The 19,721-nt window shown below is 40.3% G+C and overlaps 2 protein-coding genes and 2 long non-coding RNA genes across 8 annotated transcripts in view; 3 read left to right on the top strand and 1 right to left on the bottom strand.

Annotated features, from left to right (window-relative positions):
* The window catches only part of LOC119033075 (exportin-5), a 16,073-nt gene extending 11,840 nt beyond the window's left edge, over window positions 1-4,233 (top strand). The window contains exons 30-33 of one of the 3 annotated variants that reach the window (XM_037122691.1): window positions 68-190; window positions 1,373-1,510; window positions 1,947-2,111; window positions 2,388-4,233. In XM_037122691.1, coding sequence (XP_036978586.1) covers window positions 68-190; window positions 1,373-1,510; window positions 1,947-2,111; window positions 2,388-2,534 — 573 coding nt within the window. In that variant the 3' untranslated portion in view covers window positions 2,535-4,233. The remainder of the gene's footprint in view (window positions 1-67; window positions 191-1,372; window positions 1,511-1,946; window positions 2,112-2,387) is intronic. The other 2 variants (XM_037122693.1, XM_037122692.1) reach the window with 2 other exon arrangements.
* LOC119033079 lies at window positions 3,320-10,439 on the bottom strand. 2 transcript variants are annotated; one of them, XR_005079135.1, is made up of 5 exons: window positions 10,252-10,439; window positions 9,354-9,496; window positions 7,223-7,359; window positions 7,035-7,095; window positions 3,320-3,439 (listed from the first exon to the last, which is right to left on the bottom strand). It is a non-coding gene; the product is annotated as an uncharacterized LOC119033079 (long non-coding RNA). The 2 variants fall into 2 exon arrangements; XR_005079134.1 differs by having other exon boundaries at window positions 10,098-10,329.
* LOC119033080 lies at window positions 5,288-8,051 on the top strand. Its single transcript, XR_005079136.1, has 2 exons — window positions 5,288-5,419; window positions 7,237-8,051. It is a non-coding gene; the product is annotated as an uncharacterized LOC119033080 (long non-coding RNA).
* Window positions 9,821-19,721, top strand: LOC119033078 (cystatin-like). Of its 2 annotated transcripts, XM_037122700.1 has the most exons (6): window positions 9,821-9,933; window positions 10,273-10,329; window positions 10,438-10,648; window positions 10,731-10,838; window positions 10,995-11,102; window positions 18,768-19,721. In XM_037122700.1, exons 1-5 carry the CDS (start codon window positions 9,836-9,838, stop codon window positions 11,079-11,081), a joined length of 561 nt encoding a protein of 186 aa, XP_036978595.1. In that variant the 5' UTR covers window positions 9,821-9,835; the 3' UTR covers window positions 11,082-11,102; window positions 18,768-19,721. The 2 variants fall into 2 exon arrangements, with proteins under 2 accessions (XP_036978595.1, XP_036978594.1); XM_037122699.1 differs by lacking the exon at window positions 18,768-19,721 and having other exon boundaries at window positions 10,995-11,130.

Raw genomic sequence — 19,721 nt, 5'->3', positions numbered from 1 at the left:
TCGAGTAACACTCAGTTGTTCATTAAATGTTGCATTTGAACTCAACCGTTTCTTTTTCTTTCCCCAGAACATCTACATGACCCTGTTGACCCTCTCCTTCACCTCGCTGTCGTGGAAGGACACCACCAACTGTCACCGCACTGCCTCGATGGTCTGCTGGACTCTTCTGCGGCAGGTAGCGCAATCAATGGTACAAACATTCTATATTATGCTTCCATGTCACACTTTCCTTTTAAAGCGTAAGGCTGGTTAAATTCCATATATTTTTTTGTATTGTTCACAAGTTTGTCTCTACTGAAGACATGAAGTATTTACTTTCATCTTTATAAAAGGCAGAGTAATTTCCTGATACAGCTGGGCACTGAAGGTTTTAGCAAATGTTATTCATACTGGAGTGAATGGTGCATTTTTTGGGGGGGGATTCAGTAGGCATGCAAGAAAATATCAGGACGTCATCTTCTGATGCAGGCTTTAAAATGAAACGTCAGGATCTTCCTGATAAGATCATACTTAGTTATGCAAACGGGACACAACTGTTGATGAAGAAGTTTTCTTTCCCAGTGAATGTGTACAGTAGGAAAATTATTATACATTTGAGTCTGCCAGTGGGTCATCATAATAAGAGCAGGCATTAGTGTCGTTAAAAAATTCTGAATATTTGATACAGTTTCAATACTTATTCTCACAAGAAAATGAATAAATGAACTGAAAAAAATAAATCAACATGCTGTTGTCACAGTGTACAAACCTTCTATATTTATCTTTTTAATAAAACACACATGTGGTACATGGCATCACATATCAATATTTATCAAGGTATCATATTGACATGAGAGATTCCAGTATAAGAGGTCACTAATGGGCCTAATATGTGACTTGATGTTCTCTGCTATTAGGTAGATATGCACATACTAGTATCTACTTTGGCAATCAACCAAAATACAATTGAAAATGTCCAAAATATTGCATGAATGTGAGATTGGCTCAAAGCAAATTACATTACTCATGAACATCCATCATCCAGTGCAACAGTGTTTGTCAGATACAGAGAAAATACTTGATGGGAACAGTTAGTTATAATTGTTGTTCTTTTTATGGGGTTTGTGAACAACAATAAAAAAGTATAAATAATCACCAGATTTTAAGTTTCTTCCCAATTGTGAGAATATTTTGAGGTTGATGTGTTTGGATGTAACTAAGTGTCTTGGAAGTTCATAAAGTAATGTGCTTTTACTGGAGATTTCCCCTCCCATCCTTGTGTTAAATGAGACTTATTCTAGCATGTAGTGTTAACTGGAAAAAAAAAAGAAAGAATCTTCAATTTATACTTGTTTCTATAATTTTTCCTCCCATATCCACTCTGTCCCTCCAGGTCGTAGGGGGTAATCTTCTTCCCGAGGCGGTCACGTGGTTCTACACCAGTGTTCTCAGGGCGCTGCAGGTTCATGGGCAGCATGAGGTCTGCAACTCCACCCTCTCTCAGCTGGCCATGCTCATCTATGAAAACCTGGTGAGGCTAATGATGTTGATCTCTGCAATATGTGCTCTTTATTTCAGCCTTCATTTGCATTTGGTCCAATAAGTCATCTTTGACTGTAACTTATTATTATGTTTATTATTATGTTTATTATTATTATGTTTGATCCAATTTACAGTCCAAAACCAAAATATGTTGAGTTTACTATAATGTTTGACACAGAAAAGCAGCAAATCCACATTTGCTCTGCAGGAATCAGTTAATATTTTCGATTTTTGCTTCATGAAAAAACTGTTTTCTCAAAGTATTTTGTGATAAACTATCTTTTAACCCACTAATTGGTTAAGCTCTAAAGTCATGTAATACCAGAGTAAAGCAAATTTTCCACTCATGTGGCGATACATCCTGAGAATGAGTCGCTTTTAATCTCCTCTCTCGTGCCATACACCTGTCCTTCCATCTGTCTTAGCGGCCTCGCTACATGGAGCTGAGGGCGGTGATGACCCAGATCCCAAACATCAGTGTGGAGGCTCTGGACCAGTATGATCACAGGCTCATGGACCCCAATGCGCAGAAGGTTGGAGACAAGAAGAGGAAAGACCAGTTTAAGAAGCTCATCGCAGGAACTGTCGGGGTAATGCCACTTTTAGCCACTAGAGGGCAGCCCTTCTCTATTCCATCTCACTGCAGGCAGCTCATCAGAAGTGACCGGACACACTGGCCCTAATAGTGCAAGTCATTACTCAGCAGTGTGATTCTGGCTGTGTTGTAAATCTTCTGTGCTCTGCAGAAAAAAAAAAAAAACTGTGCGGCAGCTCAACAGGGCTGTACGATTTAATGAAATTCTTTGTGGTAGATGTTTGGATCGCTGTGTTTAACCTCCTCTCCTCTCTCGGTCCCCTGCCAACAGAAAGCTCTGTGCCAGCAGTTCAGGAAGGAGGTTCATATCCGGAATCTTCCATCGCTCTTTAAAAAGCCGAAGCCAGACAAAGATGTACTGAACACTGAAACATTGGGCCTGGCAGCTCTCTTCTCTCCGGAAAATAACACCCTGTAGGAACGCAGAGCGGTTCTAATGGACTTCATGATGACCGAAGACAGGAGTTATGTGCACAAACCAGGGTTTCCCTAGCCATCCTCTAGCTGGGGCAGTATGGCGCTACCTAACATAACTGTCAACACTCTTTTATTTTAACGCTTACAGCACCAGTCACACTCATGATTAAAATATCTTTCCAGTCATGTGCTAGCGAGTATTACACAGAAAACCCCCTTATGAATGCACACTTCTTCTTTATTCCCTGGTACCAATAAAGGAGGCATATGAGGGAAATTAAAAAAACAAAACAAAAAAAAAAACATTTCACATTTCAGATGAATGAATGGTCCTTGTAAGAGATCTTTAAACAGCAGACTAATCCATAATGTTTGCTCTGCAGCAGAAACTTTATCAAGCCACAGAAATACCTACAAAAAGAATTTTTTTTTTTTTTCAGTATTTTACTTTCTAATTTTAAAGGGCAATATTTGCCCATTGCCAAGTATCGTGGCACTAAGCATGTCGTAGCTCGGAGCTCAGCAGAGAAACTGGCCTCTAATGATATCCAAACAAGCAAAGCTGGTATAGCTGCAGGAGAAGCTTGTTACGAAGAAGTGTGTGTGTGTGTGTATGTGTGCGCGTGGCTCGTAGAGAGGTGGAGACCTTTTGTACTTAAAAAAAAAAAAAAATGTTTTGCTTAATTTCAGAGGTTAGTAGGTTGTTAGATATGTTGTATGAACACGCTGCTGTTAATAACCTGTTTCAAAAAGAAAGGAGAGGAGAAAAAATTTAGGACAAATTACCGTGGCTTTCTTTTCACTGGAGAAGCTTGAATGCGGTTTCTGAGTGTAAAGGATGTGCTCGTGTCAGCTCAGGTGCGATGTTCCCGACGATGGGATGAAGATAATTTGTGGAATCATGCCCTAAAGAAAAGGAGAAAAAAAAAAAAACTGCTGGATTGTGTTATCATGGATGGCTATTGTAGCTTTAGTTATTAACAGTTTTTTTTATTATGCAGATATTGATTGAACATTAGCTGGTTGAGGTGGTGATGGTCTGCATTTTCTTCATATCCTACGACTTACTCGGCCCACGCACTGAAATGATTTTTTATTTAATGCAGAGCACATCTCATACTACAGATACTGCAGCCACTGCAGCCACATTTGGTGCCAAAAACACTCACTGTACTTTGTTCGACAAACTTGACCGGTTAATTGTCAGAGAAGCAAAACCTAATAATATATAACTTTCATAAAGATTATTTAAGGGTGGTCACAACAACTAATGTGTAGCTCAATCCAAGTCTTTCTGTTTTCTAGCTGTTCAGCTGGTGATGCTATTCTGTTTTTCATGTGTTCTTTTTTGTGTGTTTGTACTGATATTTACAACCATGAGGAAAAGATGAACCAGCACTACATTCCTTCATTGTCAAAGGGATTGTTTTTACACAGAATTTGTTGGATGTATTTTGCTCTTATGGAGCTGTCATAGTAGAAAGTGATTTTTTTTTTTTTTTAAATATATGTTGTGTAGTCACAGGAAAAAAAATAAATGGTTCAAGACTGGAGTGAGTTCCCATTTAAACGGAATGAGACGGGTCCGCATATTATGTTTAACTGGAGCAGACTGACAACATGCATCACTGAGGAAACTTGACTTTTCGAACAAATTTATTTCCCTGTCTTTGTGATTGTTTGCTCACATGTGGCCATTTTTAAAAATGCTTCTTCAACACTAAAATTTCTGTAAAAAGAAGAAAATTTGGTTTTTAAAAAAGTGCAGTGTAGTTTATATTGTTGTTTTTAAATAAAAAAAAAAAATCAATTTCAATTTGTCTAAAATGAATCTTTTGATTTTGCATTTACAATAGAGGGAGAATTAATTTTAAGATTTAAAAAGGCAATTTGTTAATTGGTACATTTGGACACACATTGTTCATTTTTGCAAAGACGAAAAAATGAATAACATGGGGACAAGGTTGAATTTTGGATGAAACACAATCCAACAACGATTATCTAACCATTTTATTTTCTGGCTGCTGTTTATTATGATGATCGTCAATCTGTATACTGACAGTGATTAATGTCTTTATATGGATATCAGAGTGAAAATGTTTAAGTGGATACTGACTGATCATATCCAGCTCATGCATTAGATTATTAGATTATTATTTTAGACAAAAAGCAGTTTACATCCCAAGTTAATAGCAGTATTATTTTCTCTGTATTTCAGCATTTCTTCTTATGTTAAACTCATGAGGCTATTTATGTACAGGTGCACTATGTAGCTTTGGTAAAGAAATTCAAATACAGAGGGGTAACATTTTATAATATGGGTAAGGTTATGGCAATATCATTTGAGGAATATACTCTCTTAACTCAATAAACAAGCTGTCTGAATAGGGAGATCAGTCCCCACAACACTGTTTGAAGCTCGAAAAGGGGCTTCTTGAAAGCTGTCAGTATAAACAAAGTGAAATAGTATGAAACTGTTATGTCCTTTGAGAACAGTTTATTTATTCAGCCACCAAAAGAATATTAAATGATAAATGAAGATTTTTTTCCTCGTATTGAACTGTCTTTCCTGAAACAGTACAGAGCACCCACTTGACCCAGTTGACGTTTTGATTCATTTATGCTCATGTGCTACCTGTCACTGGTGCTTTTGATTCCAACCCTCACTTTACTCAATAGAGTACATCTTTTTAGGGTTATATGATGAGGAAAATTCATTAAAGAACGAGGGAAAGGCTTCGTACTGTAAAAGCACTTCAAACTCCGAGTCGGTAGGTGGCGGTGAAGCGCCGTTCGCTGTTTTCACACTGCCGTAAAATACCCTAATGAGCTGCAAAGAGGCGCAACGAAGAAGAGTGACGGTTTGCACATACCGGGCTGCTTATGGTACGTTTTATTTTCTTATTATGAAATATATTGGGAATGAATAAATGAATGTATGAATATAGGTTTAACATGCACGGTCAACAGGCAGTCAGTTGCGCCTTGAGGCGATCAATGCCAAGCTGCCAGCCTCTTTTAAAGTTGCTAAGAAAACATCGGTACGTTAGCTGGATGCTAACAAGCAGCACTCCTGCTAACAGCTGGGTCACTGAGGAGTCACTTCGTACGCTCATTACTTGTGATTTAATTACTTTTGAATGTACGTTTACTCTGGGACTGAGGCTACTTAAATACCATCTTGAAGGCACTTCTCTTCTTTTATTGTATTGTTATTGAGTTTTTTTCCCCATTACGCTACTTTATACTTAATTATGTGTCAGTATTGCAGCTTTTCTATAGTTTTTAAGCCACTGCACTGATTTCACCGCTACAGTGACTTCAAAAATGAAGATGTCCGTCATACAAATCTTAGAATCATAAGAATAAAACACGATGCCATGTTTAAGTTTAAACTACCCAAAGTATATAAATCAGACTTGTTATAAATAGCTTCACCTTTTCCACCTACAACATTAAAGTGCTGCCTCCGTGTTACAGTAATAATGATCGATGTATATAATGTAACACACTGATAGAGATCTAGTACATTTACTAGTCATCCGCTTAATTGCATTAAGCGGATGACTCTTGTGCTGTGTTACTGGAATAAAAGTTACACGATCTTAATTTGTGATTTATTTTTAGTTAGTTAGTTTTAGTTTATTATTTTAAATTTGTATGTTGTATTATAACCTGTCCTTTATTTAGATTATCTGAATTACTTCCTCCACAATCTGGGCTTAAAGTAATGCACTGTGGTTGCATGAAAACGTCAGTCCACGGATATCACATAGCTGGTCCTGTATCTGCTTATTCCTGCAATCAATTGCAGCAGAATCATTCATTGTAGAGTAAAAATATTCATATCTGCACTGTTATCAAATTAAGTTAGTGATAAGATATATCACACTGTAGTCTGTGTTAATTTCTTTTTTGCTTGTGACTCAGAATGGCATCTCTGAAAACTGTGCTTTCTCCAAGATTTTCCCGTTTTACATTCTCAGCTGTAACACGTGTTGGTAATTGTTGGTTCTTCGATGTTTCAGCTCCATCTCAATAATATATGCTCTCATGTACACTGAGGTATTTTCTTCTGTCATCTAGACCTGAAATGATTAGTCCGTTAATCATTTGACAGAACTGTTCTGCAATCATTTGAGTAACCGATTAATTGTTTGAGTCACAGGCGGAACAGACGAGCCAAACACGATCTGGTGACAGCTTTTCAGTGCGAGGGTTTGCTGATGTCTCTATGTCACACACGACAGTTAGCTGAGTGTCATGTGGTTTTTGGCTGTTGATCAAACAAACCGTGAAATTGTAATTTACCACCTTGGAGTCTGAACTATAAAGGGAGTCTTTAACTGTTTGTTTTTTTTAACCATTAATCAGTGAATGAAAAAGACTGAAGATTATCATTAGTAGTAGACTTAATGTAATTATTCATACTGATCATACTGGCCTTGAAGAGATCCTTTTCTAGTGCACAAAACAGCAGAAAACAAAACCCTGCACCCACCTTCAGTATGCTGTCTCCCACCCACGCCACACAGCGTCTCAGGATTCTGGACAACCAGTACCTTTAAGAACAGAAAGGAATCTCTTTTGTGTTGTGTCTATTTTACTTGAACAGTACCTTTTAAATTCAAATTTAAAAAAAAACATATTCTTTAATTGCTTGCTTTCCAGTAAATCCTTTTTCCCCACATTATGTCTTTTAGGGACTGTTGTCCATCCAGCAGCCCTGTGCTCCTCCTGCTTTGGCTATCACTGCTCCCTGACTGCAAGAGCCTCCCATCAGAGTGACTGCAAACTCAAGCTCAAGACCTTCCTCGAAATTTTGTCTGCAACAAATGCACAATCCACAGTTTATTTTAAATTAGATTAGATTAGATCAAAGAGTCTTTATTGTCCCTGAGGGGCATTTTGGTTTGCAATGTAGTCAACACAACCAGTGCACATCATCCTGAAAAGAAATAGTTTGTACACTACAAAGTGACATAACATATAGCATACAGAAGGACATTATAAAAATATACAGTGAGAAATAAAAATGAGATGATAATAATGAAGCTGTAAGAGTGCATCAGTCCTTTGTTTAGTGCAATGGCAAGAAAACCTATGGCTTGTTATGGAACCCAACAGCGGATGGAACAGAGTATCTCAAATATCATTTGTTCTATGAGCTATGATGAGATTTACAAAGCTCCCGGAAAGAGTGGCTGATCATACATACGATAAACTTTATTTTAATTTAGTGAGTTACACAAGGTACAAGACACATGATTGTAAATGGAAGTTGTAGTGCCTTTATACTACTCATGGAATAAAAGTAAAAAATTTTGAGGCAACTACATATATTGTTAACCGTGTTGTAGAGTGAGGTATTACTGGAAGGTGCATTCATTTAAGTAAGAAAATTAAGCTTGGAAATTGCACACAAAAAAGACTGCCTATGAAAAGTGTTCACCTTTAAAATTTTGGCATATTTGTGTTCACCGTGTTATAGTGTTATTAAAGCAACCTTCTTTCTTTCTTTTTTCTTTCTTTCTTTCTTTCCACTGCAATCAAGCAAATGTTTTCAAGGTCAAACATCTACATATACTTCGAATTTCAGTTAAAAACATAGTATTTATATGACACAAAATAACAGAATTGACTCTTCAGTTTAATATCAGGTAAAGTCGCCTTTTGCAGCAGTTGCGGGCTTGACTGCATATGAATGGATCTGAGGTTCCCCCGTGCGTCGCATGGAGGGGTCAAGTCCTGACTATTAATTTGCTTTGGTTAACGCGGCTTTGTTTACACCAAATAATACATTCAGTATGCAGTATGACGAGCTTTAGGTTACAGCAGTGCTATGTGATATCCCTATTTTAAGTCTTATTCAGTAACCTAGAAATTTTAGGCAGGAGCAATGTTAATAACGTCCAGTAGCACTGTCCCGTAATGGCTTCGAATATTCCTTTGACTTAATGATTTTTGCCAGGAAATGTACTTACCTGCAGTGTAGGGCAGTATTTAAGGTCAAATCAGTGGTCACAGCTTTATTACACACAGGTGACATCTATTCAACTTAATTATGTGACATCTGTGACTGTGAGAGTTCACATTTTTGCAGTCATTTTTTTTGTTTGTACAATTTGACAATACTGTTAAAAATGTTCTGTTTATATTGACTCTTTAAATAGTTTTATGGAGTTTGAGCAAAATTGTGTTGCCTTAAAATGTAGGCTTTCCGTGGGACTGGCAAAAAAAATTAAGGCAAGTTTGAAGGAATAAAAATGACATAAAGGACCCTCAGCAGTGGGGCCATCAAGATAGGGCAGAACATTGCAAACACACATCACACCTTGAAACAGGTGACCTCCATTCACCTTAATAGTGTGACTTCTAAAAACTATTTGCTACTGCATGTAAAGCTGACAGACCAGTGCACTAAAACTTTGCTGTATTTCTCTTAAAAAATAAAGTTTTATTATTTTAATTATTGAGTGGTGTCTTCAAATTTCTTCTTTTGTCCAGTCCACAACTCAAATACTCTACATCTACTATCATGACAAAGAAAATTAGCAAATCTTTACATCCATTCAGAAGCTGGAACCAGGAATTGTTTGCTTAAAACAATGAGTAAAACCATTTTCCTTTGGATCAACTAGTCGATTAATCGACTTCCTGCTCTGCTTGTGAATGTGTTACTTTCTGTAACTTTTGAAATAGTTTTAGAAAATGTAAGTAAGAATGTTGGTACCATAAAGTAAGGTTTGTGTGGGACTAACAGAAAACACGAAGGTTCGAAAGTTGCCCGACACTGTCTCAAAATAACATGGCGTCGCACCTGTGCTTGATTTTTCTAAGGTTTGCTGATCATGTAGCCTGTGGTCAAAGCGCTGAAACACAAAGTTTTACTGTCTTCATTATCGAGCAATGTATTCAAATTTCTTCTTTTTTCCTGTCCAGGACCCAAAGACTCTTCATTTACTGTAAATACAAAGAAAATAAGCAACATTTAATAAGCTGCAACTAGAAAATGTCTGACATTTTTTCTCAAAACTTGACTGAAACAATTAATTGTTCATCAATATAGTCTGCATTTCAATTTCTTTGGAATCGACTAAACGTTGTTTTTTGTTACCATAAAAAATATATATACATGAAAAGATTGACAAAAGACATGATGTATGGAAGTTGCCTAATGCCGTCTTCATGAAGATAAAATGGAGTCACAGCTGTGCTTAATGATGTTTAAGATGACAGGTATTGAAAACATTGCTGTATTTCTCTTGAAAAATAAAACTTTATCAATTTCATCAATGAGTGATGTTTTCTGTTCCTGTCCAGAGCCAAAAAGACTTCTCAGACCCTAACCCTAACCCTTATTCAAGAGGGGGGAACCAGCTAGCCTTTGCTTTAAAAAGGTGACTCCTCACAAACATTTTCAATGGCTTATTTTTGGATTAACTATTATAACTTTTTTTTGAGAAATTATAAGCTGACATTTCTAACAGTGACATGTAGGTTTGTGTGGGGGAAAACAAAAGTAATGTGAAGCTGTCTTAATGACGAGAAAATGGCGTCACACCTGTGCTTGATGGTTTATCACGTAGCTGTGATTATTGGTGATGTACCCTAGCCTGAAAAAAAGGCCGTTGCTGTATTCCTCTAAAAAAATAACTTGAACTGACATTCCAACACTTATAATGCCGTGTATGTTATTTTTCTATCTACTCACATACATTAGTCTTGTGTTCCATTAGCTGCAGGTCACTTCCAGCTCGGACACACTCATCAGTGAATCAACAGACAGGAAACAGGTGTGTGTGTTTGTTTGTTAGCACGTTCCAACGCGACCTCAGCCTCTTAAAACCGAGAAACAAGACTGTTATTCGACATTTTGAACGACTTTTTTTTGTTGTGTTGAGGATGTCGGTGTGGTTTTGGATTTCGGTTTGTGCCTCGCTCTGTCGCGTAGTGACCGCCCAACATGGGATGACCGGTCAGCCCCGTGAGGTCCCGGTGAACGGCACCGAGGTGGTGGCGGCGGCTCGGTTTGCCGTGGTTGAATTCAACAGGGACAACGCCGAGGACCAGTTCGCCTACAAAATTTTGAACATTACGTCGGCCAAAATTCAGGTGACACTTAACTCTGGAGTCGATGTAGCTTTAACCCTTTTTTTTTTTTTTAAAGACGCCTGTAAATGAGTTCTCCTCTCAGGTGGTTGCAGGGATAAACTTGATCCTGGAGGTGCGGCTCGGTCGGACAGCGTGCAAGTCGAGCGACACGAGTGACGGTGAGGCATGCGGTTTCAACTCGGAGCACAAGGCAAGTTCAATATTTTGACACACGTTATTAATTCTTTTAACTTTAAAAAGGCAGCAGCCAGTATATTTTGTCAGTGTGCACATTGTTCGAAAAGACGCGCTCATCAAACTTCCCTTTTTTTTTTTCTTTTTTTTTTCTTTTTTTTTTTAATTCCAGGAGCTTTGGTGCCACTTCGTCGTTACAGAAATCCCTTGGGAAGATTCACGTGTACTCACACAAAAGAGGTGTCACCCACATAATTGACTGAAACTCTGATTGGTGCTGGCAAGTAAACAGTTATCATTCAGCTGTGTTTTATTGTGTTCGTCTCAGATTTCAGAAATGGCGCTTATTAATAACTGTCCACACCCTTGCGTTTATGGCTCATAAACCGGTGATTTCATTGGCTCCCAGTCATGCCACTTGTTCTAACACGGAGTTGAATAAGTTCAGTGACCTGCACTCGCTCGGCCATTGTAAGGCGAAAAATGGCATAATTATTCCAGTGAGTGACCGGGGCAGCTTCACTGTGCCTCATCTCTCAGTGTGTGTCCTGGCAGCTGTAAGGCTCTGGTTTGCGTGTCAAGCCCGGTCAGACACATGGCTGCTAAACGGAGACGAGGCTACACCTCTCCACACTACAATCACCAGTCTCCAGAAGGGCTCTGTATGGAGGATTACAGGCATTTTCAGATTACTGCGCAGCAAGACTGAACTGTCTGCTGCTCTGACCCCCTTTTTTTTAACTGTGGGGAAACGACTCACTGATTGTGTATGAATAAACACAGCACAAGGGGGGAATTATGTCAAAATTGGTATGAGGATGTATAAGTAGGTTTGTTGTGTGTGTGTGTGTGTGTGTGTATAGATTACTAATCTGGTATTATTAAGAGATCCTCTTTTTTTTTTTTATATTTTTTTTTTGCATCATTCCTTCAAAAGAAGGAAATAAAGGGGAAAAACTAGAGTTTGTGACAGAAAAAAATATGTCTCACAGAACTTAAACTAGCCGATATTGCTAAGTGGCATTGGTGCAAAAGAGGCTGCATCTGTTTAGCTTTGATTACAGTAAACAGCCGCATGGATAAGCGGTTCACACACACACCCACCCACCCATACCCACACCCATCTCGCCCAGCCCATAATGTCTCTAATCATGGATGTCTTAATCAAACTGAGCAAAACATAAAGAATTGGCTGGCACTGTGGATTAGGTAGCAGGGGTTAGGAATGTGGGGGAAGGGGGACACTCCTCAACGTGGGGATGACTAACAGTGAAGCTGCCGGTGCCAGGAGTATGCCCTGTCCATCTGCCATTCCACTCACCCACCCACCCACTGACACACAAACAGGTGCGTGCATGCAGATACACGTGTGGTTTTTTTCCCCCGTGCACGCGCTCACATACTCCACCCCGCACTCTGGCCCTACCCCTGTCCTCACTTAGCCTGGGCAGCAGATGGTGAGGGGTAAGGCGTGTAGCCCCCTCTCCCTCCCCACTCCAAGCCACCAGCCCATCTCCCCCAATTTTTTTTTTTTTTTTTTTTTCCCCCCCATGAACACCACCCCACCCCTCTTTGTGTTGTTGAAGAGCCTGAGTGTTGAAAGGCGAGCCCCAGCTTGTCTCTCTCCCCCCACAAATCCTTGGCTGGCTGCCATTGGCGGGACTCAGTCAGGTGTCCTAATGCTTCAGTTAGGGGAGGAAACGCTGGTTAATCTGCCCATCGCGTGCCACCGGCCATGGCCTGGCCTCTTTGTGTCTGGCACCCCTCTGATCAGTCCCTCCACCCCTTCATCTGTCTTTCCCCCGTCTCTACCAACCCAGTTTCTCTACCCAAGACAGTGTCATCCTTTCTTAAAGATCATCCCCCTCTTCCTCTCGGGACGTGGACAAATCCAGTAGTTTTTACACTTGTCCGACATCTCAGTTGATGGATCTGACTGTTTTGTTATCTTATCACTTATTGAACCACTCTTTATTTTTTGCTGAGTCATCATAGACATGCATTATACAGGGAAATTGTTTGCTTTTGAATATCACATCTAGGATTGGGCAATCTATCCATAATTTATCACAATCTTGAAAGGAGGTTTTATATCGCTTACATGTTTGTTATTGTTAGCGTGATTTGGCACAAGTGTGTATGGTCCACTTCTTCTGATCGTTTCCTCTACCCACCTAAACATGGTATCCACAGTACTGATGATTCAGAGTCTGACTGATATCAATTTGATTAATAATGATAATAATAACAATGATGATAATGGGTGATATTGGCCCATAACCAATATCTGTATAGGGGTATATGTTGTCCAATATGTATCAATATGAAAACTTTTTTTTGTTTTTTGTTTTTTTTACAGTATAATGCAAAAAAGCTGGTGTGGGTGATTTATAACTGTTAAAGTCACAGTTTAATATTTCAGTTTTAGACCAGTGCCCTGCATGTTTCAAATGTTTTCCTGCTCCAACACACCGCATTCAAGTAATCAGCTCGTCATCAAGCTCTGCTGAGGTCTGATAACGACCCATTAATTTGAATCAGGTGAGCTGGAGCAGGGAAAAATGTCGAGCATGCACGGCGAGGCTCCCTGACGACCAGGACTGAAGAATTGATCTCTGTTTTTGATAGTTTAACTGTAAAATATCCTGCTTCCTTTACAAACTTTGTCACAAGTGTTTGTTAACCAGGGGGAAGCAATAATGATATTATTGCAATAGTACCAGCATCTGCCCCAAAACATTTTGTTCAATCTCTGTTTTTAATTTCCCTGCTTCTTCTCACCTATAGAACACAGTCTGGCATTTCATTGTCTACCACGTGTTGAGATGTGTAACTCCATCCATTATTAAATTTTGCTGCTCACTGCCCTTTTCCCCGCCCAGTTAGTGTTACGGCACATCATTGTGAAATAAAGTATTTATAAAAGTATTAATAAAGTTTTATCAAAGTTGCTTCTAAAGGAATACTTGAAGTGATCAGCACACGATACGAAATTGCTGCCAATTAAATCAGGGTATTGACCCATGGATGTACTACAACAAATGGGCTAAAATCTGTCATTATGCTTCAAGTCTTGTGTAGTACGGCTGCAACTAACAATAATGTTCATTATTAATCAATTTCCAGGTTATTTTCATAGTTTATTTAGTCTATAAAATATTAATATAACATTTTGGCTTGAAAAAATTGCTGAAACTACCAATAGATTATCAAAATGGTTCCCACCTAACCTCCTTCTGATCAACTAATCATTCTAATCAACTAATTATGGCAGCCCTCCTGTGTAGCTTCATTATCTTTTCTTATTTCAGTTTCCTGTATTTTGCTCTCCATCTTTCATGCACCATGACAAAGACTTGCACCTATCTCATTACCCAGAGGCAGCATCACCTCGTGCTCCTGGAAGGTGCGCCGCTCTGATTAGGATGAATGATGCTTGGTTGCTCCTCGGAGGAGGTTGATATGGTGCGGTTGCGTAACCAGAGAGGGTCATTACCATTTGGCCCCAGCTGACCTTCCTTTTGATTGACCCTGGGCTTGGTCACCGCTTCAGAGCACAGGCAGGGTAAAAGGTCAGAGTTCAAAGTACCCTCAGCTGTGCTGTCATGGAAACAGCAAGGTTTGCTCTTCTGATGGTCAGTTTTAATCTAAGGACGGTGGTTCATTTAAAACCGTGGAGTTTCATTCGCTGATTTGCGTCTCACCCTTTTGAAATATTTAATGTTTGGTTCTTTCATACTCCAAGACTACGCTTTATCTGTCTTTGGACTGGTCAGGTCTGAAAAGACGGATGTAATTCACGGTTCCTGTTGTAGTACTGATGATTCGTGCAGTGTTTCAGGATAAAGTGGCTGCGTGGCGAAGTATCGTTTAGACACACTCGTTCCATTTTGCTGATTATTCTTTTTTTTTTCACCTTAGTTTTTATTTTGCATGCCTTCTTTGGCTTGCCATGGTGTGTGCAGCAAAGCACAGATCTTCGGTGTCGTAACCAAAGCTTCAGAATCCGCCATTGTGGTCAATCGAAAACGCACCCGTGGTTTGTTTTTTCCACTTCCTGTTTGTGACCGTTGTGAAGGGTTTCCTTGCAATCAGTGCTGCGGCAGGAGGGGGTGAGGAGAAAAATCAATACTTTGAATGTAACGTGTGGCCAGTGCAATAGGCGAATGATTTATGTAGGGATGGCTACTCCCCGAATGAGATGGGATATGTGTTTGGTGGCTGGATAAGCATAGGGGAGGAGGGGTGGCGGTGGCACAGCGACCCAGAGAGAGAACTATAAAAGGTTAAAAAAAAAAAGTGTGCTTGGCTGCTGTTGATTGTGGCACCACTCCTCTCTCCTCTTCTCCTCTTCTCCTCTCCCCGCTGTCCCCTCTCCTCTCTTTTCATCTCTCAAACACACCACGCTCTCTGACTGTCCCGCTTAATCTCAGCGCTGTAGTATTATGAGACTAAAGACCGACGGGACACACACACACACACACACACACACACACACACACACCCCAGGAGTTTAGCAGGTTGTGGACCACCAGCCAGAAACAGCATATGTCCCTCTCCTCTCCAGATTAATGGGAGCATGTTAATATTACCATACAGTGAGAGAGGAAGGGATAGGGGCAAAAGGGTAGGGAGGGGTGGGAGATGGAAAGGTAGGAGGGGGAGAGTGTAAGAGCCTGGCAGACAGATTCAGAGGCAACACGAGGCAAGAGGAATGAGAGCAAGTCTGCGAAGGAAGGAGGTTGAGTGCAAGTCTTGGAAAGATGGAAGTGTGGAGGCGGGAAAGAGCGAGAGAAGCGAGGACATAACAGCCATAGAGAAATGGGTGTGTGTGTGTGTTTGCTTTATTGCAGTGGCCCCACCTACCCCTCCATCCTGTTAAGGAGGCACAGTCCTCAGGAGGAGGGGTAGGATCCCCTCCCTCAGCCACCACCACACACACATACTCTCGCTCTCCCTCTCTCTCTGGCTCATACACACACTCTGCTCCGTGAGGAAGCAGTCGCTGAAGAGCTCTGGATAGACCATGCGAGGTTCTGCAGGTGTCCCACCCTTCTCTCATCACATGGATGCCTCAGAAGGTGCTGTTTTCTGTTTTTCTTCCTCCCGTCTGCCATTTCTGCCAATTCTTCTTCAGTTTTCTTTGGTTATCTGTTTTTCCTTCTTTGCTCGAAGATTTCCTCTCTTCATTGTTCGGAGTAATCTGTGAGCCTGCGCTTTTACTAACGCGTTTGTGTGAGATTGCATGTGCGTTTTGTGTGAGACCGAATGCATGCTGGCACGGTTGTTTACAAGCTCGACTCTAGCCGCAGGTCTGACAACTTTAGTGGAGTGGATTCCATCGGCTGCATGTGTTTGAGCACGATTTATTTTATCATCCCATAATTCCTTTTTCGAAACTAATTTTACTGGAGTCATGGCTTTGGCTGCTTGTTGCATTATTTAGTCTCGCGTTTTATTATTTTTATTGGCGCTCAACTCTTAAGGGTGGAGGGAGACAAAGCGCATTATGTATGCCCTGTGTACACCCTCTATATGCGTATTCATGATGTTTGGGTAGAGGTTTTCACTCAAATCAAGTCTAGTGGAAATACATGGCAGCAGCTTTACAATAACAGAGTATTATGTGTTTTTTGGTGTGATGGTGGAGGTGGTGGGTGTGAAAGAGTTGGAGATGAGCAGTGAATTTTGGGAGTTATTTTCGGGTGATTCATGGTTCGTCACGTTGCCCAGCATTTGATACAGTTACAGTAACGAACATTTTTTTTTTTCTCCTTAAAGAAAACTATTAGTCAGTTGAGTTGTGGCCATGCTGCATTTTCTTCGCCTCCTCATTGTGAAAAAGTAGATTTACGTATCGTACAAAAACTTGGACCAGATTACATGTTTTATTAGAGAGAAATGAGGTAGATAGTGGTAAAAATGGCTAATAATCCTTAAGCGTGGTGTCTGTGTGTGTGTGCGCGTGTGTGTGTGTCTGTTAGAGAGGGAGTGAGAGCACATGTCTTGCATGTAGCGTGCTGTATTGGCGAACACCCAATACACCCCTCTTCTGCTCCTCCCAGAGATGGAGGTACAGTGTAAAGCAGCTCTGCTCCACTATATTGATTCAGATATTTACTATGGGCTTTTTTATTTCTATATGCAACAGAAGCTGAAGTTTTACATTTGTTAAAACTCTATTGAGCTTTAGTGCAATTTTACAGGATGACTAAGCTAAAATTCTTGCATTATTTTGCTTGGGTTTAGTCGATGCCGTGAATTTGTTAGATTAATAAAACATTTGGCGCAGTTTTGTTGCTTTTGCGCGCTCTCAGGGCACGATCACGACTGTACAAGCTGTAAATGAGCAGTGTTGAGGTTTTCTCGACTGACCTACTATTATTGTCTATGCCAAATTTGTCCTGGTCACTGGAAATCAAATTTGTTACCATTTGTTCAAACAGACCTGACAAATAACCCCCAAATCCATCGTGCAAATCTGTTCCTTCCACCACATCTCCACCTCATCCCTTTCTTCTGCTCATCCTTTAGGTTAAATCAGCGTCCTCTCCCCCCACATTTTTTTTTTTTTTCGGCTCGTATTGACCTGTTAATAGTATTATCCACAGAGCGTGTGGCAGGGCCAGGGTCACATCCCTCAAGGATTCAGATGGTCATCCCTCTGGCCACAGTTTGGTCAGAGATCGGCCAATAGGACCTAAGCCGTGGTCATCCTTCAATCTAGCTCCTTTCACAGCAGAGGTCACACGAGTCAAAGGGTAATAAGTTTAACCCCTCGAGGGGTTAGGAGTCAGAGGTCACAGGAGAGGCTATAGGGAGAAGGTTTGCATCATCAATCAGTGGCACTCCTGGTTATATCTACGCATATCGATGACGCTTGCTCGTTTCTGCCAATCTCATTTGCATGGCTTGCTTAGCACAAAGGGCCAGCCATTATAATCATATACAAGAAACAAAAATTAGATTTGTATTGTGAGGAGGCTGGTCACTATTAACACTGGTTTCAGCTGTACTGTAATGGTTTTTCTTTGTGTCGGTTTTTAACCACCTTCATTGTGCAAGCATTTAGATAACATCCTGACTGTTTGTAAAAGCCATCTAGTCTTATAAACGGCGATGCTGCTCAGTCGATTTTGCCGAACATTGTCTGTAAAGGAGAAAACACGTATTCTTTGTAAGAATCAGGCGTTCTGAGATTTTTTTTTTTTTTACAGTTTTATGTTTGTGAAGCCTAAAACAGAAATGGCTTATTTGAACGACTAATTCACCAGTATACATTACATAAAGAATATAATGTGTTTGTAGGTCTTGCAGGCTACACCCTTAATACCACACCATAAGAACGACGACTTTATAAATATTCTCATGTATTTGTCTTGTTTTTTAATGGCTTTATGTGAATAATCATGGGTTTGACTGAAGGGGGTGTGGCTGTTTTAGTGGAATTTCCACAATTCTCTGCCAGTTTGCGTCGTCTCGGCCTCACGGGGATCTTTAAATACTGGTGATTATTAAGCCTTTAAAGGCCACAATGATCGTGTGACATTTCTTTAAAATGCTGCTGCAGATGAGCAAGTGTATCCCCTCCTTGTAAACCTGAAATGGTGCTGTGCTGATGTTTCAGCATCTCCCAGAGGTCTCCTCTCCCTGGCTGATGTTAGCGATGTGTCAGCATTAAGCTAGGCCTGCCTGCTAGGCTGCTGGGGTAGCTGTGGTGGCGACCAGCCCAGCCTGGCCAAAAGCCAGACCAGACATGTCTTGGCACTAGACAACAGAGACGTGACAGGATCAAGGATTGGAGGGGAGGGAATATCCTCATACAGTATGCAATATTGTTGATAAAATATTATATTATCAAAGTACAATGATATGTATATAATGCACATTTCTGAAGGACATTAAAGATTAATTTCCCCCTTTTTTTTTCTTTTTGTTTCAACAGTGTATGTGAATGAGAGGGAGCAAGGGATGAAAGACATCGACAGAGATCCAAATGGTATGTTCCTTCGCCAAATGAGCCACCATGAAGGGCCTGACGTGAAGGCTTCACGTGCACATTACATGTATGGCTTATGCTGCATGCATGTTACGCAGAGCACACTATGGATTGTGTGCATGCCATTAAGTGTGTGAATAAGAGAGATGTACATGTTGCTCAGTCAGCTATTGCACAGACAGAGACCATCAATCACAAATGCACAGTGAGCCGCATTGCTCTTTTCCTGGTCCCTCAAGTCCCTTCTCTGGGCTGGAATTACACAGCACTTTACCTGCAACACTGCATTTTTCTGGACTCCGTCTTAACCCTGCACCGTAACTCAAGCAACACATTTGTGCGGTGCCATGTCTTTTTAAACTATGACAAGGGGTGAGGTTTTATGGCGCGACTTATAAATCTGCTCCATATACACAGTCATATATGCTGTTTTTAAAAAAAAAAAAAAATCATATTTTAGCTCTCTAGATGCGGTAAAATGCGCACAAGGTGAAATCCATTCCAGCCTCTCAGACCGTTCTTGATATAACAGAAAAATGTACAAATTAAAAGGATGAGGAGATCGTTTCTTGGGTTTTGCATGGTAACATCACCCCCTTTGCATACTGTATGCAGTACAACATATGTCAGCGAAGGGCCATCCCTCACCACGACTACTGTATGTCTTTATTAACGCCTGCTTGACATCTTGTTTCCCTGCTTGAAGCCGTTGTCAGTTCCTCACCCCCACCTCACCACCACATGAACTTTTGTCCTTATGTTTGACTAATATCACAAATAGACACATTCTTCCTTTGCCTCCATTGAACCACTTATAATTTGTTCTTTTGTATCATTTTGAGTCATCCTGAAAAACTTAAAATTTAACAACACGTTTCATTAAAATAAATCTCTATGGTA

Source organism: Acanthopagrus latus, chromosome 15 (genome assembly GCF_904848185.1).
Source record: "Acanthopagrus latus isolate v.2019 chromosome 15, fAcaLat1.1, whole genome shotgun sequence".
NCBI lineage: Eukaryota > Metazoa > Chordata > Actinopteri > Spariformes > Sparidae > Acanthopagrus > Acanthopagrus latus.
Note: the sequence above shows the minus strand (reverse complement) of the source record. Positions and strands in the feature narration are given on the sequence as shown.